The sequence below is a fragment of the Oncorhynchus mykiss genome, chromosome 23, assembly GCF_057628025.1.
Source record: "Oncorhynchus mykiss isolate SJ-2025 chromosome 23, ASM5762802v1, whole genome shotgun sequence".
In the NCBI taxonomy this organism is placed as follows: Eukaryota; Metazoa; Chordata; class Actinopteri; order Salmoniformes; family Salmonidae; genus Oncorhynchus; species Oncorhynchus mykiss.
This window is the reverse complement of record NC_143044.1, coordinates 25450404-25474014: the sequence shown is the minus strand read 5'-3', so window position 1 is coordinate 25474014 and position 23611 is coordinate 25450404. Positions and strand designations below refer to the sequence as shown.

Here is a 23611-nt window from a genome sequence, read left to right as displayed (position 1 = left end):
GCAAATGCCTACTGCTGAAAAGAGAAGATGAATCTGTCTGTAGAACCAATATAAATATTTTTTCTCAACAAATCCTAATTTGTAGCTAACAGCAGCACTGTTTTTCAAAGTAGCTCATCTTAAAATAGGCTGTTGCCACAAGGAACCTATTGGCCATCACCACGAGTAGCCTATGGGTTCATCTTCATCCTTACATGTTGACCAGACCGGACACGTTGCGTGCGCGAGCATCGCAAAATACATTTAGAAATCCATGTTATTCAATTATTGCACCCACACTGCTCGCGCGCGCCAAAGCGTGTCTGCGATGCCAAGGGCTAAAATAGAACTCCTTTCTATTTCTGATGCAGAAGGCGCTGGAAGTCCTGCCTCTCCCATCTCCTCATTGGTCTATAGAAGCAGGTACTTACGTGCCATCTCCTCATTGGTTATACCCACGTGGGTGATTGAAAGACGAAATGTTTTGCCGGTTGTCGTGGTAAAAGTGTAGATGCCAATCACCATATAAGTTCAAAGATGGAAAAGCCTGGAAGGAGGAGAGATGACTAGAAACGATTCGGTTGGTCGTTTTATGTGTGGATTAATTGTCGGAGTAGAAGACCTTGTGCATTTCAGGTAAAATAACAACTCAATGTTTATATCCCAGGACAAATTAGCTAGCAACAGCAAGCTAGCTAAATAGGACAAATTAGCTAACAAGTGCAAGCTAACTAGCTAAATTGCCATACATGTTTAATGCTTTTCGACCTGCACCAGGCTGGCCAAAACATCACTGCTCTAGAGGAGATCTGCATGGAGGAATGGGCCAAAATACCAGCAACAGTGTGTGAAAACCTTGTGAAGACTTACAGAAAACATTTTACCTCTGTCATTGCCAACAAAGGGTATATAACAAAGTATTGAGATAAACTTTTGTTATTGACCAAATACTTATTTTCCACCATAATTTGCAAATAAATTCATTAAAAATCCTACAATGGAATTTTTTTTCTCATTTTGTCTGTCATAGTTAAAGTGTACCTATGATGAAAATTTTTCATTTTTCAGTGGGAGAACTTGCACAATTGGTGGCTGACTAAATACTTTTTTGCCCCACTGTATGTCACGATCGTTTTAATGATTGGACCAAGGCGCAGCATGTGTAGAATTCCACATGTTTAATAATTAATAAACTCACCAAACAAAACAGAAGAACAACGAAACGTGACATTCTGGGCTGCTCACAGGCAGCTACACAAAAACAAGTTCCCACAAAACACAAAGGGGAAATGACACAAGTGTGTGTTTTGCCAGCGGGGTGCTGCTTTCCTTCAATGACAGGCTTTATAATTTACGAGTTATAATATGATTGTAAGCCCCAGCTCATTCCATGAACACCAAGAGCCCTTTGGGAAACCAGGCCTTTGGCAGGGCAAATGGATCATATAGTAGGCTAATAAGAGTATGTACCATACTTTTAGAAATATATACAGCTACAGAGTAGTGGTAGAGGTACATATTAGCCTAGCTCTATGAGCCTACTGGTAAGACAACCTGTGAGGCACTGAGCCACTCTTCTTTCATATTAACTCTTACCTTAGCAGTGTTATACAGCCAATAGATTTGTCATGAAAACAGAAGTGGATTAGCACCTCACAGGTTTGCCGTCCCAATGGAAATATAAATGTATAAAGTAAAATGGCTAGGCAGCAACAAACACTTGTTTTCCCCCCAAGCTTGGTTGTGGAATGGAATAAAAAAACTGATGCAGTTTGGCTTGTTAGTTTTTGTTGTTACCTGTTCTCCATCATCTCTCTGACGGCTGACACACTGGGTCCAGCACCAAGATGAGTGTAGTACGGACCCTCCTCCTTCTCTATGATTTGCTCTGTGGAGAGAGAGTCATTTTTAGAACGCAGCTTCAGCTTATTTCCCGGAAAGCAAATGCTATGTACATGGATGTGACAGTTACAGACCCAGTCAACCAGTCATGTTGTGGCATGCAGAGAAAATCATATTCATAATCATCATAATCCTCATCATTATTATGTCCACCACCACTACCATCATCATCAAGGTGACTCACCCATGCAGCCACAGGAGGGGATCTCAGAGAGTTTCTTAGATGGGGTGTTGAGCAGGTTCTTAGTGGGCGTGTCCAGGAATATGAGGGGCGATTCCAGGAAGCTGTTTACGTTGTGTTTGGTTGGCGTCAACTCCTCTGATAGGTCCAAAGCGCCATCAGTTGACGTGGACAAGATGGTGACCGGACCAGACCTCTCCACCTTGTAATACCCCTGCCGTTGACCCCCAGAGGAGTAGCCGTTGGGTAAACTATGGTTCAACCCGGTTCTGTGGTTGTTAGAGTCTAAACTGGTGAAACTGGGGTTGGTGGAGCTAGCCTTTAGGTTAGCACCGTGCTGCTGCCAAACGTAGGGCTGCGATACCTGAGAATACAATCGTCTTTCACACTCATGTCCCTGTCCAACTCCTTGTCCTTGTAAAGGGTCCAGGTGACCGTTCAGAGGACCATTGTGGTGACCGTTCAAATGCGACCACTGTTGGTTGTCATGACCATAACCTTGACCACGACTGACGGCTCCAGAGGTTTTGTGGTATTTGACCCCACTGTGGCTGTTGCTGTAGTAAAAGAGCTGTCGTTGTTCCTCCTGAGCCTCAGCCAGGTATCTCTTTAGATCCATTTGAGTCTGAGGCAGAAACAGGCTCCTCTTGTGGCTGAGCGACAATGTCTTCGGCTGGGGCAGAACCTTCTGGACCCTGGCTCTGTGGGGGGTCTTGCCGTTGGGTGTCCTTTTGGACATGGGGATCTTGTTGTTGGGGTTGTAGCCCTCCTCTTCAACCCCCTCCATCCCCTTCTTCTTCCTAGGTTTGGAAGGTGTGGAACTTGGTTTCCTCACAGGGATTTTCTTGTTGTTGGGTGGTGCATGCTGGGAATTGTAGTTGTACTTGATGGCCGAGACTGGCGTTCCTCTGGGAGGGTTGTTCTCAGAGTGCTGGGAGGGTTGGAAACCCTGCTGCTTGTGACGTGATTGGATGATGAATGCCAACTCGGCCAGTTGAGCCGCCACCTCTTCCTCATCCCTGTTCCTCCCGCTCTTACCCACCGTCCTCTCTGTTGTTTCCTTACTATTCCTCTCCATGTCTTTCCGCTCTCTGAAAGTGCCTTCGGACCTGTTATGGTGAGAACCAAGGTCTTGGTCTGCTCTCCTGTACAGGTGTTGTCCTGCTCTCTCTGTGCTGTCGTAGGGAAGTCTGCCACAGTCCGAGCTGGCTTCTAGCAGGTCCTGTAGGGACAGCTTGCCAGTGGCTGCGGGACTACGGGAATGACACTGGATGACAAGACTCTGTCTGGCCACCGGGGACCTGATGACTGAGGTCTGGTGCAGAGGGGAGCGTATGACTGAGGTCTGGTGCAGAGGGGAGCTGATGACTAGAACTTTGTTGGGGAGGAAACCTGTAGGGGGTTTGACATCCTGGAGAGAGGTGTTTCTACTGGATAAGTGCATGGAAGATGTTGTGGGGTTTTGACCATGTGCGTCCATTCTAAAGGGTTCTGGGGGGTTTTGGGGGATAGATGCCAGTAAGGTTAGCGCCTCGATAGCAATAGCTTGGTCATTGCTAATATTCCTCTCTTGCACCAACGACTGGATGCTTGGCAGAGAGAGATCTGGAGAGGGTTGCTCTCGTTTGACAATAATGTCAAGAGCTTTCCGTGGACTGATGGGAGTGCTTCTCAGGAGTAGGTCTACCTTAAAGTCCTCCGGCTCTGTTTTTAACGAGTGTAGCACCGGGGAACGGGAGCTAAACAGCTTGTCCTCCAGCCCCTTCCTATCTGTGATAGAGAAACACACAACTGCTGCTAGTGTGGACAGAGCGTCCACATAGACATCGTCATCATTGCCCCCTAGTAGGGTGGAGGACTGCTCCGTAGACCACACCCACGACTCCTCCAACTTTATCTTCTTCAGAGGAACGGTCATGGTGTCATCCAGAAGTGCATCATTGGGCTCAGAGCTGCCTTTGGGGTATGTGGTTTTTGTAGTCCTTTGGGACTCTAATTGTCTTGTAGTCTTTTGGGAATCTGGTGACACTGGAGCACCGTTGGTTTTAGACAGGTTTTCGTCAGCACCATTGTGAAAAGATGAAGAGTAGTGGTGTTGCAGAAGAAGTGCATCGTTGGTGTCCTCCAGGCCAGGCTCTCTCTTAATAAGTACTGCTGGTCGGCCATCTAGGATTGGGGTGAGAGTGTGGGCGTGGGGAGGGTGTGTGTGAGGGTGTGTCTGGGGGTGTGTGGGAGGTATGTGACACTCCTCCTCTGCAGTATAGGTTTCCTTTACCATCTGGACAGGGCTTCTGCCATTTATTGCGACGCCCTCTGGAACCACCTGAGAGAGAGAGAGTTGCCAAAAGAAAAGGGCAACTAGTTAAGAATAAACACAATTGTAAATACAACCCACATTTATGTTTATATATTTTCCCTATTGTACTTCATTTGCGCATCGTTACAACACTGTACATAGCCATAATGTGAAATTCGAAATGTATCGATTCCTTTTAAACTTTTGTGAGTGTAATGTTTATTGTTCACTTTTGTTCATGATCTATTTCACTTACTTTGGCAATGTGAACACATGTTTCCCATGCCAATAAAGCCCTTTGAATTGAATTTAGAGAGAGAGAGCGAGAAAGAAAGCGAGAGAGAGACACACGGAGAAAGATAGATTTGAATCTGTAATTTCCACTTGAAAATTTCAGACTTGATTTGCCCTAACGACAAATATATCAACCCCTACAAACACTTCCATTAATTATAATCCTCATAATAATTCAAATTTCCTGTTGCTGTAGGATTATTTTCCTGCTGTGAGAAACTGGTTGAATTAAGATAGTAGATCTATACCTTACTGCTTTGTGTGTGTGTGTGTGTGTGTGTGTGTGTGTGTGTGTGTGTGTGTGTGTGTGTGTTGATACAGTAGTGTACATACCATAATACTGTCATGGAGCAAGGCCAAATCTATTCTGAACCCCGGAGTTTCTATATTAATAGGAGCTTGCAACACCTTCCATAATTAATGATAATGTCGTTGGCACATCCAATCTGATTAAAACAATATGGCAGAGATAAAAACACCACAGTGCCAAGACTCCACCCACTAAATTGTGTGTGTGCCTGTTTTATGTATAGTTAATGAACTGTTCTAATTACAGGGAGCCTGGAGGTGGGTGGGTGTCAGCTACTTGTTTACCTTGTCTGAACTGTCATTAAACTCACTGTTTAACCACTCTTTATAGACTACACTACCCAGCATGCACTCTCTGTTTTAAAGCCTCCAGGCCTACAGTATGCCCTGTGAGAAAGGACAGCCACCAGCCGTCTAGTCTTGGTCACATCCTTCTTCTAGGCCACTACTAACACAACTGACTCAACCCTAGTTCAATTAGTTGAATTAGGTGTGTTAGTACAGGCCTGGAACAAAATGTGGACTGGAGTTGAGAAACACTGCTGTAGTACAGGATTAACTGGGCTAATAAGACACATGAGGGTTTGTGTTACTGCTGTTACTGGCACAGAGACAGTTCTATCTCACAGAGGACCAGTGCAGCTCACCTCATCATCACATCTCTGTTGCTGGGTAAAACAAGACGTGTCTATCTAATGGAGAAAGGACGCCCTTACGTGACAGACAAAGGGTAGGCAGGTAGTATGAAGTGTGAACATACTTTTACAGTGTTGGTGGTACTCTAAAAACGTACAAACCCTACAACAACCCTATAAATAGTCTGAGCTGCTACTGTAGGTCACTGATATTAAATTTGATTAGCAAGAGGGACATTGCTTACAACAACAACAATAGAAAGGTGACATACAACATAAAATCATCACCATAAGCATACTGTAAGAAGAATGCACTTTACATTGATCAGAGCATAGTAACTGTGAACTTAAAACACTGTCTACACTTTCTCTAACCCACACACCAAACAGAAAACTCAGTCCGTGTGTCAATTGCGGGGTGAAGCCCTCTTCTCTCCTTCCACTAGAGATGAGAATTATACACAATAATACCCTCCCAATACACTGTAGTAAAACCCCAACTCTATTTACAGTCATGTAGTATTCAGAACACCCCTCCTCTCCTCCTCTCCTGGTCTCGTGACCCTCCCTTACCACTAAGAGCATGCTGCTACTGATAGCAGGAGAGGAGGCTGAGGCAACATCTTGACTGCTGCTGAAATCATACGAGAGAGAGACATCACAGAGAATGTGGAAATGAGCTACTATTGAGAAAGAGAGAGAGAGCAAGAGAAAAAGGGAGCGAGAGGGAGAGAAAGAGAGACAGATACAGAAAGAGGAGACAGTAGGAGAGAGAGAAATTGATGGAGAGAAATAGGGAGAGGAAAGAGAGAGAGAAAGAAAGGGTTAAAGGCAGTGTGTCACTCACGTTAACCTGCTTTTCATAGCAAAGCAGTAGTGGCTGGGTTCCAGCAGCACGCCAGCAGTGTGTATGTATCATAACATTTCATATAACAGTACATTCATATATTTTTTGACATGTACTGTAGATATGGGTGTCTATAATTTTTTTGTAAGATATACAGTACTAGTCAAAAGTTTGGACACACCTACTCATTCAAGGGTTTTTATTTATTTTCTACATTGTAGAATAATAGTGAAGACATCAAAACTATGAAATAACACATATGGAATCATGTAGTAACCAAAAAAGTGTTAAACAAATCAAAATAGATTTTAGATTTTAGATTCTTCAAAGTAGCCACCCTTTCCTGAATGACAGCTTGCACAAATCTTCACTCCTGTCCTAGCAACAAGACTACAACTGCTCTCTGACTCCTAACGACCCTCTCAGAGGAGAAGGGTTTCCAAGGAGGTTTCAACCGAGGGACTATTCATTCCTAACAAACACGCACGCACGCGCGCACACACACACACCACACACACACACACACACACACACAGCTCCACATAGGGAGTGTCCATACACCATATACAATGCACTCCACACACAAATATTTCCCTTTAATGCTTGCTTCGAGGCAAGCAACACTGAAGTATGCATGAGAGCGCCAGCTGTTCCGGACGACCGTGTGATCACACTCTCTGTAGCCCATGTGAGCAAGACCATTTAACAGGTCAACATTCACAAGGCCGCGAGGCCAGACGGATTACCATGACGTGTACTTTGAGCATGCACAGACCAAGTGTCTTCACTAACATTTCCAACCTCTATCTGACCGGTATGTAATACCTACAGTTGAAGTCGGAAGTTTACATACACCTTAGCCAAATACATTTAAATTCAGGAATTGTGAAAAAACTGAGTTTAAATGTATTTGGCTAAGGTGTATGTAAACGTCCGACTTCAAAAGTTAAACTGTTTAGCAACTGTATATACTAGGTTGTGTCAGAGGATAGCCCAAAAATTGTCAAAGACTCCAGTTACCCAAGTCATAGACTGTTCTCTCTGCTACCGCATGGCAAGAGGTACCGGAGTGCCAAGTCTAGTTCCAAAAGCTTCTACCCCCTGCTGAACAATTAATCAAATGGCAAACCAGACTAATTACAAATGACCTCGACAAACCTGTACCCCCGCACATAGACTCGGTACCGGTACCCCCTGTATATAGCCGTGGTATTGTTGTTCTTTTGTTACTTAAAAAAAACATGTTTTTTTGACTTATTTAGTAAACATTTTCTCAACTCTATTTCTTGAACTGAATTGTTGGTTAATGGCATGTAAGTAAGCATTTTACGGTAAGGTCTACCTGTTGGTCTACCTGTTGTATTTGGCGCATGTGACAAATAACATTTTATTTTATTTTACTTCTGAAAAGAAGTGACATCATAAGAATACAGTAGGCATTTTCACATCCTCATTGAATGTCACAGACAGCAAACAGGTGGTTCTACTGTCAATCCTTTCAGAACATTCTCTTAAAATAATGCATTAAAAAGGCTTATTTAAAAGTATTTGAAAAGTCATTCCTGATAAAGTAGCTCTTAGGCTGCTTTCAGCTCTGATAATCCTCAAAAACATCCACAGAGTTCAAAGCCAGACCACAGGCTGCAGACAGTCTTACGACAACTATCCCACGGTGTGCTGAAGATAAGATAAGACATAAAAAAGCATGCTTCCTTCCTGGGCTGAGTGTGTGAGTGTGTTTCTCTGAAGTTCTGTGCATCGTATTGGTTTCATTCACAGAGCGTAATGCCACCTTCCTCTCTGAACTCAACTTCACAGAGTCAGACACACACTGACTAAACAGAGCAGTGCACAAATACATTAACTCCTACAAACACTGCAGCTACTAATAATACTCTTTCTTCCAGCCAGTCAGGCTAAAAACAGAATCAAACAGACTTACGCAAACACAGTAGCACAAAAAGAAAACATTGCATAATGTACTATCACGACTGCTACTACCGCAGCTAAAACTACCACAGCACAACCTACAAACACTCTTCTCCACTTCTCAATGAAAAGTTACTACTACTACTTCTGTCCTAGCAACAAGACTACGACTGCTCTCTGACTCCTAACGACCCTCTCAGAGGAGAAGGGTTTCCAAGGAGGTTTCAACCGAGGGACCATCCATTCCTAACAAACACACAAACACACACATCAATGCACACACACATGTGCGCGCACACACACACACAGCTCCACATAGGGATTACCCATACCTAGCATCCCCAAACAGAGAGACAAGAAGCATCTGCATCTCACCAAAATATATAATGATATGATTTACACCATATACTACTACTACTACTACTACTTCTACTACTACTTCTACTACTACTACTACTACTACTACTACTACTACTACAACTACTACTACTACTACTACTACAACTACCACTACTACTACTACTACTACAGTAGCCTGGCGGGTAGGAGCGTTGGGGCAGTGACCGAAAGGTTGCTGGATTGAATCCCTGAGCTGACAAGGCAAAAATCTGTCGTTCTCCCCCTGAGCAAGGCAGTTAACCCACAATTCCCCGGGCGCTGATGACATGGATGTCGATTAAGGCAGCCCCCCCGCACTTCTCTGATTCTGAGGGGTTGGGTTAAATGTGGAAGACACATTTCAGTTGAATGCATTCAGTTGTACAACTGACTAGGTATTTCCCTCTACTAGAACCAGACAGTAATGCTAGTCTAACTACTGTTAACTCTCCTCTCTCACACAAACAAAAAAATAGACAGACAGAAAGAGAAGGACGCAGACGGATCCTTGTCCCACCACGGCTAAAAAAGACATGCAGAGAAAAAAAGAGAAGGGTGGTTGTTACCGTGGAAACTGGTTTCTTTAACGCTCCTTTGGCCACGTCCTTGCACGCCACCTGGAAAACACAACCCCCCCCCCCCCCCCCCCCCCCCACACACACACACACACACACACACACACACACACACACACACACACATCGTTAGTGATTTAGAGGTTACACAGTCCAACAGGAATAGTAATAATAACAATCAACTATTTGTATCAAACCTTTTATACATAGTTTGTATTCTAATAGTAGTATACTGAAACTGCTTCCAAATACAAACAGAACACACAAAAACACATGCAAACACACAGGACACAAAACACTGAAAAACAGTACAGCTAGTTATCATAATAATACATTCTACCGTAAAGTATCTTTCATACACTACATTGTTTATATCCTGATATCCTGAAACTGTTTCCAAATCCACACACAGCCCAGCAGCACAGCAGACAGGGTTAGTCTCCTGCTAGAATGCTGTACTGTATTAATATGAGTCTGGAGCTAGACAATAGCCTCCAGGGCTACTAAAGGCTCCGGGCAGCTTTACCTTGTCTGTCCTCAGAGGCAGAACCTCCAGTTTGGGTAGCATTATATTCCTACAAGGTAGCCATCTTGCTTTGCTTTGCTCCCCTCAGCTCTAGATAGAAGAATAGCAGGTTACTATAACAGCCGTCTCTGAGAGGAGGGCGAGCTGAGCTCTCCACTACCATCGCCAGAGCAGAGAGAGGCTGCCTGCCTGTCTGCCTGCGAGACACTGTGTAGAGAACTGCTGTTGCCGCAGACACGAACACAGACATACACACACACTCACGTAAACACACACACACACGCACACACGGCATGCCTCTCGCAGACACAGACTGAGCCCCGCCAGCCAATGGGGTGAGGGCGTCAGCGGCTTGTAAATGATCTCCCATGCCTAGTCCCTCCTAAACAAAGGAGCTCCTATGTGGGCTTTTACTCTAGCCCCTACGAACGGGGGACACACACAAACTGTGGACTGGACAACGTAGACGCACCAGACTGGAGCTGAGCTGAGGAAGAAGAGATAGATGTGTCCACTGAGCTGTGTCTGTCTGAGATATTAACCCTTTAAATGCCACTCACAAACTGGGAGTGGGAAACAACATGTTATTTAAAAATGTAAATGGTGTATTCAACATCATGGAAAAGTTGATTAACAAAATTAGGCCTAAGACATGTATTATATTGTTTTCTATTGTATTCTATTCATACAGAAGTAGACAGGCTCAGAGTTAGACAGAAAATACAATTACTCTGAGATGATATTGCATGAGAGACAACAAGAACATATGACTGAATTCAAATCACTGGTTTAATTATTTAGCATCTGTAATGCAAAGCACACACTCCTGTCTGTCTGGCATCAGTCATAGCTCCAATGATTCCTCCAAGTCACCTCAGAGTTCAAACTACAAACACTTGTCCTAGCCTCTATAGTCACGTTACGCTAGCTTTTTATGAACTCTGTGTCATAACGCTGTGAGCAAACGTCAATCTTAAAAAATATATATATTAAAAGTATCAGTTTTATAACAAGACGAGAGTTGCAGAGTATTTTTATTATCTAAGCTGTGATTTGGGGCTGTGATTTCCCTAAACTGTGATTTGGGGCTGTGATTTCCCTAAGCTGTGATTTCTCCAACTAACTCAATGTACACAAACCATGACAGAATCCGCCCTAAGCCATGCCACCCTTTTCAGTATTGTGTGCATTAGGCACGAAACGGAAGAAAATGGACTGAAACAAGGACGGACTACCTACACTTTTACAATAAAACCAAATGTACATTTTCCGTTGCAAAATGTTTTCAGACATTTTCCGTTTCGTACCCTAATGAACACAACCCAGCATTGTGAAACACCAAAACACAGTCAGGTGGTCGACTACTGCTGCATGAGTGTAGCACCAGCCCACAGTGGTTCTGCTCCAGTAACTCTCTACTCCCTGGCATACAGAAGTAGTGGCACGAGTTGTGTGTGTTTGGGGTGGAGAAGAAACACACCCCTGACTCTGACGAGTAGACACCCAGCCCTTCTCTCTCTCTCACTTTCCCTCTCTTTCTCTCTCTCTCTCGTTCCCTCTGTAATTTCTATCTATATCTCTCCCAGATCCTCCCCTTTTCTATCCTCTAGCCTCTCTTTCACTCTCTCCCAGCAACTTCTCTTCCTTTCCCCACTCTTTCTCAGCCTCTTCTCAGAGAGAACTCCCTCTTCTCTCTCTCCTCTCTAAAGATGACCATGTGGTGTCGGCAAGGCGGAGGTCATACCAGGACAGCTGATAGCTGTCTATGGTAGTTGGACAGGTTTGTCTCTTCTGGGCAAGTGTCTGACCGACTGTGCGTGTTCTAAATAGGTCAGGTTGGCTTTCCAGTCACCTTTAATATGAATCACCACACCTTTCAACCACCATCTGGTAACATACTGTAACGAGCCTGTAAGACCACCGAAACTTGCAAGGAGTTTGTTGACTAGAGTAAACAGTCTGGGACACTGATTTCCCATAAAATAATTAAGTTGTCATTTATTTGGATGAACACAGACAGTGCACCCCAGCACTTATCTGCCACACAAAATGCCTCACCAAAGTTCTCCCCCAGCATGCCTCACATACAGCAACTAATTTGCATAACATTGTGTGACAGACTGAGAGACTTTTGAATGTGTAAAACATTACAATAACACACTTAAGAAAGGGTTGCAGCCTGCAGGACACATGATCAGTAATTTGGATAGTGATACACCATACTTTACTTGAAGTTTTATTCAATTACATTTTTCCTTGGATCTTACCAGATCTATTTGGCAAAACCTTCTGACAACACCAGCCCCCCCCCCAAAGAAAGCCCTCCTGTTGACTTCTTGTCCGACTCCCACCTGCTCCCGCAATAACTTGTCTAATCCACCGCAATAACTGGTCTAACCCACCGCAAGAACTGGTCTCCAACCCACCGCAATAACTGGTCTAACCCACCGCAAAACTGGTCTCCAACCCACCGCAATAACTGGTCTAACCCACCGCAAAACTGGTCTCCAACCCACTGCATTAACTGGTCTAACCCACCGCTATAACTGGTCTAACCCACCGCAATAACTGGTCTAACCCACCGCAAAACTGGTCTCCAACCCACCGCAAGGACTGGTCTCCAACCCACCGCAAGAACTGGTCTAACCCACCGCAAGGACTGGTCTAACCCACTGCAAGAACTGGTCTAACCCACCGCAAGGACTGGTCTAACCCACTGCAAGGACTGGTCTAACCCACCGCAAGGACTGGTCTAACCCACTGCAAGAACTGGTCTCCAACCCGACCGCAAGAACTGGTCTCCAACCCACCGCAAGAACTGGTCTCCAACCCACCACAAGAACTGGTTTAGGCCAGTTGGTTGAACTACCTTTCATACTATAAGTCCTACAAACACAAATTGTCCCCATCTTGAGGAATAAGAGATATGAAAGTCTAGGTTTGAAATCAAATATGTATTGTGCCTTCATTTTTCGTTTTACAGGAATGATGTACATACGAGGAGAAAGCTGAAGTCGTAACCTTTTCACTGATGCAATTAGATCTCATGTCTGATTCCCAGTTAGTCCACTAGAAGATCACATGACATGACTTGGCCACTTGAAACCAAAAGTGTCTGGTTTAATCTGGTTTGGGTAGTACCTCACTGTGCGAAAATGTCTGAACGGATTCTCAAGCCTGACATCATAAAATGACCCGAGCGATTAGGCCTTTCAAGTTCTAAAACGTATTTTCCCCCATTTGAAATGAGTGAGATAGATCAGCGGCACATATGGAGGATGCATTCAAGATAATATCAGGGCGGCTGGTAGCCTAGCGGTTAAGAGAGTTGGGCCAGGAATCAAAAGGTCACTGGTTTGAATCTCAGAGCCAACTATGTGAAAAATATGTTGATGTGCCCTTGAGCAATGCACTTAACCCTAATTGCTCCTGTAAGCTTATCTGGATGAGAGGGTATTGTAAATATAACATTACATGTTGATGGAAAAGAAATGCATTATATGTCACTTTGTAATTTCTGACTGAAATTGACAGAGTGGGTACCACTTAAGCTCCAAAACAACAGCTCAGAGTTTCACAGGTTAAACTACCAGAGATTCTCACCTTCCAGACTTGAAATTGTATCAAGTCGCCACCCAGGACTTTTACCTGCGACATATAGTTAAATAAACTAAAGAGGAACAATGGGTACATATTGAAGATGGCCATACTCATCCCCAAAACCTTTTCATGTGTCAATTTTCAAAGGATAAATCTAAGAACATTAACAACTTCCTATTTAAGAACATTATAACAATATGGAAGAAAATTAAACATTGTCACGTTCTGACCTTTATTTCCGTTGTTTTGTATTTATTTAGTATGGTCAGAGCGTGAGTTGGGTGGGCAGTCTATGTTTGTTTTTCTATGATTTGGGTATTTCTATGTTTCGGCCTAGTATGGTTCTCAATCAGAGGCAGGTGTCATTAGTTGTTTCTGATTGAGAATCATACTTAGGTAGCCTGGGTTTCACTGTGTGTTTGTGTTTGTGGGCCAGTGCCGCCAGTCTGCCCAGCGCCGCCAGTGCCGCCAGTCTGCCCAGCGCCGCCAGTGCCGCCAGTCTGCCCAGCGCCGCCAGTGCCGCCAGTCTGCCCAGCGCCGCCAGTGCCGCCCGTGTGCCGCCAGTCTGCCCGGGGCCGTCAGTCTGCCCGGGGCCGCCAGTCTGCCCGGGGCCGCCAGGGGCCGCCAGTTCTGCCAGGGGCCGCCAGTGCCGCCAGTTCTGCCAGGGGCCGCCAGTGCCGCCAGTTCTGCCAGGGGCCGCCAGTGCCGCCAGTTCTGCCAGGGGTCGCCAGTGCCGCCAGTTCTGCCAGGGGTCGCCAGTGCCGCCAGTCTGCCAGGGGCCGCCAGTGCCGCCAGTCAGCCAGGGGCCGCCAGTCAGCCCAGAGGCGCCAGTGCCGCCAGTCAGCCCAGAGGCGCCAGTCAGCCCAGAGGCGCCAGTGCCGCCAGTCAGCCCAGAGGCGCCAGAGCCCCTCTGCCCCGAGCAGCTGCCCCTCTGTCCCGAGCTGCCCCTCTGTCCAGTGGGGTCATTGAGAAGGGTTGCCATGGTTAGAGAGCCACGGAGGCGGACAATGAGGCGGACTAAGACAATGGTGACGTGGGGTCCGCGTGGCGCACCAGAGCCGCCACCGCGGACAGACGCCCACCCAGACCCTCCCCTATAGGTCAAGGTTTTGCGGCCGGAGTCCGCACCTTTGGGGGGGGGGGGGGGGGGGGTACTGTCACGTTCTGACCTTTATTTCCGTTGTTTTGTATTTATTTAGTATGGTCAGGGCGTGAGTTGGGTGGGCAATCTATGTTTGTTTTTCTATGATTTGGGTATTTCTATGTTTCGGCCTAGTATGGTTCTCAATCAGAGGTAGGTGTCATTAGTTGTCTCTGATTGAGAATCATACTGAGGTAGCCTGGGTTTCACTGTGTTTGTGGGTGATTGTTCCTGTCTCTGTGTTTGCACCAGATAGGGCTGTTTTGAGTTTTCACATTTCTTGTTTTGTTTATTCATGTATAGTGTCTTTAGTAAAGTACCATGAATAACCACCACGCTGCAGTTTGATCCGCCTCTCCTTCACCACAGGAAAACCCTTACAAACATTCTACAAGAAACAATATCACTCCCTAAAAACACAACTCTGTGGAACAATCCTTCAATAGCTTTTCAGAATTCACTGATAAATTGGTTCACATGGAAAACTAAAGGTAAATGACTTGGTAATAGGAAATGTAAAAAGTTCCATGACAGAATTCAAAATACATTTTAGACCAGCTAATGTAGCTATTTTCAAATTAATTAAAGTTTCATATCACAAAATCTGTATTTGAAATATTTTGGGACATCAGAGCAATCTTGAGGGAATGCTATTTGAGTCAGAAAAGGATATTCATATGATAGGTAAATTACAGGAAATGAAAATGTACACTTAATCCAGTTTAAACTAATGTATAGAATTGATTCTACAAAATCCACAAATTCGACAGCACAACCGCAGTCATGTCTTAAGTGTAAAACTGATAATGACTCAATAATCCATGCCTTCTGGGAATGATATAAAGGGCAAAAGTTATGGGCGGAGTTAGAAAGTGTAAATTGACCTTTAATCTGTCTGCATATTTCAAGACATGACATATCAGTGAAGCGAGATACCCGATGGGTTGAACGTCAATCATCTGAAAAAACGTATACTTAAAAACTAGAACTCAACCAATCCTCCATTCTGCCAAAGTTGGTGCCTCTCCTTGTTCGGGCAGCGTTCGGCGGTCGACGTCACTGGCTTTCTAGCCTCCACCGATCTACATTTCTTTTTCTATTTGTTTTGTCTGTATTGTACACACCTGGTTCCCATTATGTTTGAATTATTTCCCTATTTAACCCTCTGGAGCCATCATGGTTTTGTGCATGTTTAATGTTGTCAGTTGTCTTGTTTATGTGATTCTGGATTTTCGTTCTCCTTGTTGGAAGATTATTTTTGAGTAAAGTTACTACTATTACTCATCTCTGTGTCCTGCGCCTGACTCCGCATTACCCACATCACCTAGACTCTGACAGAGGACTCCTGAATCGAGTCAAAAATAAGAATCTCTGCATTAACTTTCTAATGTTAGCTAAATGTACTAATGAATAAATTGCCAAAATGTCTTTAAATTGACAAGTCTGTGAACTGTTTTGTGCAAAGTTTTATATTGTCATAATACCTGTTAGCAAAGGTGTCAGCTAGAGATGACGTGCAGGAGCTTGCAGGGATTTGTACTTTTGCATGATTTTACTTTGATGCTAATTCTCATTTTTAGAATCTGAGAGTAAATAGAGCCAATTATATATTGATAAAAGTCACCTTGTCTGAGAGAGATTTACATGGTTATGAAAACGTCACACCAGGGTAAACCTACACAAAACACAGCCCTTATTTTAACTGTTTTAAAAATCCCCTGTGGGAAAATTAATGGTGGAAAAATAATTGAAACCATTTCCCTGTTTGACCACTAGGTTTTATGGGTATTATGACACCTCCACCATGGGACTCTATTGGGCTACATCAGCCAATAGGGTAGACGTAGTTTGAAAGGCAAATTAAAATAGGAGACCGGACACTTACTTGACCTGAGCAACATTTTACATAACTTTTAGGAGTGGGATGATTTGCAGATACATGTGTTATCAATATTTTTTTCTGTGAATGTCGGAACCTAAACTATAGCCTATCATACAGTATTTAGGAAGTTAATTTAATTGCTTCTCTGCCCATGCTTGCATAGCCTACAGGCTTTTTAATTGAGACCACGCATAGGCACATTTCTGGCTGTTAAACAGCCATCACTGGCACAGCTGCCTACCTACACACTTGATATCATTGGCCACTTTAATAAATGGAACACTAGTCACTTTAATAATGCCACTTTAATAATGTTTACATATCTTGCATTATTCATCTCATATGTATATACTGTATTCTTTACTATCTATTGCATCTTACTTAGCCTACGCCGCTCTGACATTGCTCATCCATATATTTATATTTAAATATTCTTATTCCATTCCTTGTGTGTATTAGGTATTTGTTGTGGAATTGTTAGATTACTTGTTAGATATTGCTGCACTGTCAGAACTAGAAACATAAGCACTTTGCTACACTCGCAATAACATCTGCTAACCATGTGTATGTGACCAATAAAATTGTATTTTATTTCATCTCACATGCTCACCAAGGCTACTGAACTTGAAGCAGAATGATCCTATGTTAGTTTGTGATAGCGCGACAAAGAGTTGCTTTTAATACAATTCACATTCACAATACACATTCAAAACAGAAAGACATTTAAAAAAAATAATCTGCGGGACAACAAAATCTTTTCATCCCAAAGTCTGACCGCCTGTTCCCGCCCGTAGCATGAAAATGAGCCACCTCTCAGGTCCCGCGGGAATGAAACCACAACATACCTTTATTTAACCAGGCAAGTCAGTTGAGAACAAATTCTTATTTTCAATGACAGCATAGGAACAGTGGGTTAACTGCCTGTTCAGGGGCAGAACAACAGATTTTTACCTTGTCAGCTCAGGGATTCGATCTTGCAACCTTCTGGTTACTAGTCCAACGCTCTAACCACTAGGCTACCTGCACCCCAAAGATCTACACAGTCAAAGTGTAATGTAGCCTACAGTTGAAGATTGATTTCTGAAAGTCTGAAGCCTATGAGTGGATGGACCACTTTAACTACTATAAGTCCTGCACCCTTCCAATACCCTTTTCTCTCCCCGCCACCCCTACAGCACCCCTAACTCCTGTTCCATACTACAGTTACCCCTTCTCCCTACTCCTGCACCCCTCCTCCCATCACCTACCCCCTCCACTGGACCCCTAATAGCCTGCTCTTAAAATGTCCCATATGTTTATATTTTAACAAGTTGTCCAGCTCTCGTTAGGCACAAGTAGTCCTGGCATTAATCATCCTCCAAACTCTCAGCACCCTGGCGAGGTAAAGTAGTCCCTCTGCTGCTAAACTGTAATGTGTCTTGATGACATCTGGAAACCAATTCCACAGGACAGATCGGATTTATGGCAAAACGTTGTTACTGCCAAAAGCTGACAATTGCAGTGCACTGCCAATAGACCGCCATTACTGCCAATAGTAATGTCAATGTAATATACTGTTAATGTCTCTCATTTGCTAGGTATAACACAAGGTAGATGCCAAGAACCATTCATTTCCTACTTCCTAGCTCCCGTCCCTTGTTTGCATCTCTCTCGTCTCTCTCTACTTCTTGGCCTATGTCTTTCCCTTCTCTCTTGCCTCACTCCTCCTATGTCTCCTCTCTCTCTCCTCTCTCCTCTCTTACTCTCTCTCTCTCTCTCTCTCTCTCTCTCTCTCTCTCTCTCTCTCCTCTCCTCTCCTCTCCTCTCCTCTCCTTGACTTTGTAGTGGCGGTGGAAAAAGCAGCCTGTTCTTCCAGAGCTGACTAGGAGCACGTGGTGACAACCTTGGGAAAACATGACTCCATGCCTGGACCTATCCCCATCACCGACACTAAACTCACACTCTGTAAATGAAAGCTATACAAATACACACATACACACACACAAACACACACAAACACGTGCACGGAAACACACACAACCCACACCCTAAAACTGTATATTAACTCCTACAAACCAGGTGTGAGGAAAAGTGAGGGCCTTAATTCTCCATGAAAGGCACAGTGGGGCAGTAAAGCCATGTAGAGGCCGAACACAGACGACAATGGCTCATACAGGACACCCATGGGACGGATCATACTACACTGTACTACACAATAGTAACTACAGCGTTCAAATTAAACACTACAGTGGGAAAAAGATCTAGGTCTAGTCACAATCAAACTCTCTGTGTTTCTGCCTCTGTCTAATAACCTTGTCTCTCTCTCTCTCAGATTGGTTGGCTAAGTAGGTTAGTTGTTACTCATGTCACCCTACACAGATTTGGAAAGTATTCAGACCCCTTGACTTTTTCCCTACTTTGTTAGGTTACAGCCTTATTCTAAAATCGATTAAATTAGTTTTTTCCCTCGTCAATCTACACAAAATACTACATAATGACAAATCAAAAACTGGTGTTTAGACATTTTTGCAAATTAATAATAAAAAAGAAAGAAAGAAATATCACCTTTACATAAGTATTCAGACCATTTACTCAGTACTATGTTGAAGCACCTTTGGCAGTGATTACAGCCTCGAGTCTTCTTGGGTATGACGCTGCAAGTTTGGCACACCTGTATTTGGGGAGTTTCTCCCATTTCTCTCTGCAGATCATCTCAAGCTGTGTCAGGTTGGATGGGGAGCATCGCTGCAGAGCTATTTTCTGGTCTCTCCAGAGATGTTCTATCAGGTTCAAGTCAGGGCTCTGGCTGGGCAACTCAAGGACATTCAGAGACTTGTCCTGAAGCCACTCCTGCGTTGTCTTGGCTGTGTGCTTAGGGTCGTTGTCCTGTTGGAAGGTGAGTGAGAGATTTACCAACAACTATGAGACAGTCTACAGGGAGGAGGTGAGGGCTCTGGAAGTGTGGTGTCAGGAAAATAACCTCTCACTCAACGTCAACAAAACAAAGGAGATAATCCTTTTCATCAAGGATCTCTCTGTACATTACTCCGTTCATCTTTCCCTCCATCCTGACTAGTCTCGCAGTCCCTGCCACTGAAAAACATCCCCACAGCATGATGCTGCCACCACCATGCTTCACCATAGGGATGGTGTCAGGTTTCTTCCAGATGTGACACTTGGCATTCAGGCCAGAGAGTTCAATCTTGGTTTCATCAGACCAGAGAATCTTGTTTCTCATTGTCTGAGAGTCCTTTAGGTGCCTTTTGGCAAACTCCAAGCGGGCTGTCATGTGCCTTTTACTGAGGAGTGACTTCTGTCTGGTCACTCTACCATAAAGGCCTGATTAGTGGAGTGATGCAAAGATGGTTGTCCTTCTCCATCTCCACAGAGGAACTCTGGAGCGCTGTCAGTGACCATTGGGTTCTTGGTCACCTCCCTGACCAAGGCCCTTCTCCCCCGATTACTCAATTTGGCCGGGCGGCCAGCTCCAGGAAAAGTCTTGGTGTTCCAAACGTTTTCCATTTAAGAATAATGGAGGCCACTGTGTTTTTGGGGCCCTTCAATGCTGCAGACATTTGTTGGTACCCTTCCCCAGATCTATGCCTCGACACAATCCTGTCTCTGAGCTCTATGGACAATTCCTTCAACCTCATGGTTTTTGCTCTGACATGCACTGTCAACTGTGGCACCTTACATAGAGCGGTGTGTGCCTTTCCAAATCATGTCCAATCAATTGAATTTACCACAGGTGGACTCCAATTGAGTTGTAGAAACATCTCAAGGATGATCAATGGAAACAGGATGTATCTGAGCTCAATTCTGAGTCTCATAGCAAGGGTCTGAATATTTTTGGAATGCGCTGTATAATATACACACTACTGCAGACATATTTGAGAAAAACTCACTGAAAAGCCCGTGAAATTTGTGAAAAGCTAATTTTGTGAAAAGCGCCACTAACTGGTGGATTGATTAATTGATTGATTTGTAGCAAAGCTGGACATGTCTTAGTCTCTCCTCTCTAACTCTCTAGTCTGTATCAGAGACTCTGGCTGGGTGATAGATTAGCTCACATGGAGCTCACCTTGAGATGAGAGGAGCAATATGAGTGCGCCATCATTCACTGTCAACGTAGATGCAAGCACACACATACTCTAGCGAACTCCAAGATGCATGCACACACACACACACACACACATACACACACACACACACACACACACACACACACACACACACACACACACACACACACACACACACACACACACACACACACACACACACACACACACACACAAAATGACGGCACATACACACAACCACATACACCACAGATATACGAGAACTTCATAAGAAATCGATGTCCACACACACACAAACACTGCCTGTGTGTGTACTGGGGCCCAACCACCTCTCACAGGAAGCAGCTTGCCTCAAGTGTGTGTAAATTTAGTCAGGGAGAGGCCTCAGTGGTGCCAATCACACATACACACACACATATGCACTCAAACATGCAGGCACACAAGCATTACCGCACTGCTGCATGTGAAGCTACGGCTACTCTCTACAAAGAGGAGAGAAAGAGGGAGTGACAGGAGATAAGAGATCAGACATGGGAAAGAGGGAGTGACAGGAGATAAGAGATCAGACATGGGAAAGAGGGAGTGACAGGAGATAAGAGATCAGACATGGGAAAGAGGGAGTGACAGGAGATAAGAGATCAGACATGGGAAAGAGGGAGTGACAGGAGATAAGAGATCAGACATGGGAAAGAGGGAGTGACAGGAGATAAGAGATCAGACATGGGAAAGAGGGAGTGACAGGAGATAAGAGATCAGACATGGGAAAGAGGGAGAGACAGGAGATAAGAGATCAGACATGGGAAAGAGGGAGTGACAGGAGATAAGAGATCAGACATGGGAAAGAGGGAGTGACAGGAGATAAGAGATCAGACATGGGAAAGAGGGAGTGACAGGAGATAAGAGATCAGACATGGGAAAGAGGGAGTGACAGGAGATAAGAGATCAGACATGGGAAAGAGGGAGTGACAGGAGATAAGAGATCAGACATGGGAAAGAGGGAGTGACAGGAGATAAGAGATCAGACATGGGAAAGAGGGAGTGACAGGAGATAAGAGATCAGACATGGGAAAGAGGGAGTGACAGGAGATAAGAGATCAGACATGGGAAAGAGGGAGTGACAGGAGATAAGAGATCAGACATGGGAAAGAGGGAGAGAGGAGATAAGAGATCAGACATGGGAAAGAGGGAGTGACAGGAGATAAGAGATCAGACATGGGAAAGAGGGAGTGGCAGGAGATAAGAGAACAGACATGGGAAAGAGGGAGTGACAGGAGATAAGAGATCAGATGTAACAGTATAAGTTTAGACCGTCCCCTCGCCCATACCCGGGCGCGAACCAGGGACCTTCTGCACACATCAACAGTCACCCTCGAAGCATCGTTACCCATCGCTCCACAAAAGCCGCGGCCCTTGCAGAGCAAGGGGAACTACTACTTCAAGGTCTCAGAGCAAGTGACGTCACTGATTGAAACGCTATTTAGCGCCCACGCTAACTAAGCTAGCCGTTTCACATCCGTTACACTCACCCCCCTTTTGACCTTCCTCCTTTTTCCGCAGCAACTAGTAATCCGGGTCAACAGCATCAATGTAACAGATGTAACAGTATAAGTTTAGACCGTCCCCTCGCCCATACCCGGGCGCGAACCAGGGACCTTCTGCACACATCAACAGTCACCCTCGAAGCATCGTTACCCATCGCTCCACAAAAGCCGCGGCCCTTGCAGAGCAAGGGGAACTACTACTTCAAGGTCTCAGAGCAAGTGACGTCACTGATTGAAACGCTATTTAGCGCCCACGCTAACTAAGCTAGCCGTTTCACATCCGTTACACAGACATGGGAAAGAGGGAGTGACAGGAGATAAGAGATCAGACATGGGAAAGAGGGAGAGAATGGAGATGTAACAGGAGAGGTAGATAGATCACGTCTTTTGTTTTATTTCACTAACTAACATGTAACTCAATAACAAACCTCACATGGGTAAAAATCCCACGTTCATTAATGGGTATAAAGCAACTGAAAATAAGGGAAGAGAGATTTACATATTCTTAACTTTGTCTGCGAGTTTGATGCTTGAACGGTCCCTGTCTGTTTGTCCAGGTGGCTACTGTCTGAATCAAAGTGGAATGGTATTTTGGGGAAAAGTGAGCATTTTTTATTTCTATTCACCGAGACAAATCAAGTGGCACGGCTTCAAAGCTTCTCCGGGACTAAGAACATTTGCACAGAACCGCTCAGAACACAGCCACAAAACTCATGCACGGACGCACGGACGCACGCACGCATGGACGCACGCACACACACACACAGACATGAAGTGGCCAGGACTTCTGAGGGAATCCAAGATTATCTTACAAACTGACTTAGCTCACAGGTTTGGGCTTATTCCAAATGACTTCCAATTCATAGCAGAGGAAAACTGTTCTGAGCCACAATCAAACAAGTCAGCACTCATTGGTGTAAAAGAACCCCAGTGTTGGTGTTACTAACCAGTAATAAACCATAACCATGACCATCATTAGCATTATCATATTTCCCAGCATGTTCATTTGCAGGTTGTTTTTGAAAATATATTTTTTCAATATCTATGTTTTTGCATGTAAATTGATTGATTAATTAATCTTATGCTACTCAAATATAAGTAACATACATTTTGTTAAACTAATCCAATGTGTTACTTTGACTTATTGCACCCGTTACAGAAATGGTTCCAGTTTAGATGCTTTAGGTAGTCTCATATCTTCGTCTTTCCAATCCGGCAGTCATTCTGAATGCAAGTTGCTGGTGAATAAAAATGTAAAATGTTGGATATCTCCACGTGGATGGATTCCAATAGGAATTATATATCGCTTTGCAAGCCTGCATAATGTGACTTGCGGGCCTGATGTTGCCTGTAAAACCATGAGATTCAGGCTGATGTATTAGGGTAAAACTATGCCCTTGAAATAAGGCCTTGTGAAATACACTCCATGACCAAAAGTATGTGGACACCTGTTTGTCGAACATCTCATTCCAAAATTATTGGCATTAATATGAAATTGGTCCCCCCTTTGCTGCTATAACAGCCTCCACTCTTCT

The 23611-nt window shown here is 44.4% G+C and overlaps 1 protein-coding gene across 2 annotated transcripts in view; it reads right to left on the bottom strand.

Moving 5' to 3' along the window:
• The window catches only part of LOC110502641 (methylcytosine dioxygenase TET3), a 48308-nt gene that overhangs the window by 9349 nt on the left and 15348 nt on the right, over positions 1–23611 (bottom strand). The window contains exons 1-4 of one of the 2 annotated variants that reach the window (XM_021580848.3): positions 9852–10239; positions 9317–9367; positions 2066–4385; positions 1777–1867 (exon numbers count right to left, since the gene is read on the bottom strand). In XM_021580848.3, the coding sequence (XP_021436523.2) occupies positions 1777–1867; positions 2066–4385; positions 9317–9367; positions 9852–9893 (2504 nt within the window). In that variant the 5' untranslated portion in view covers positions 9894–10239. Of the gene's footprint in view, positions 1–1776; positions 1868–2065; positions 4386–9316; positions 9368–9851; positions 10240–23611 lie in introns of those variants that run through there. The other variant, XM_021580846.3, reaches the window with a different exon arrangement.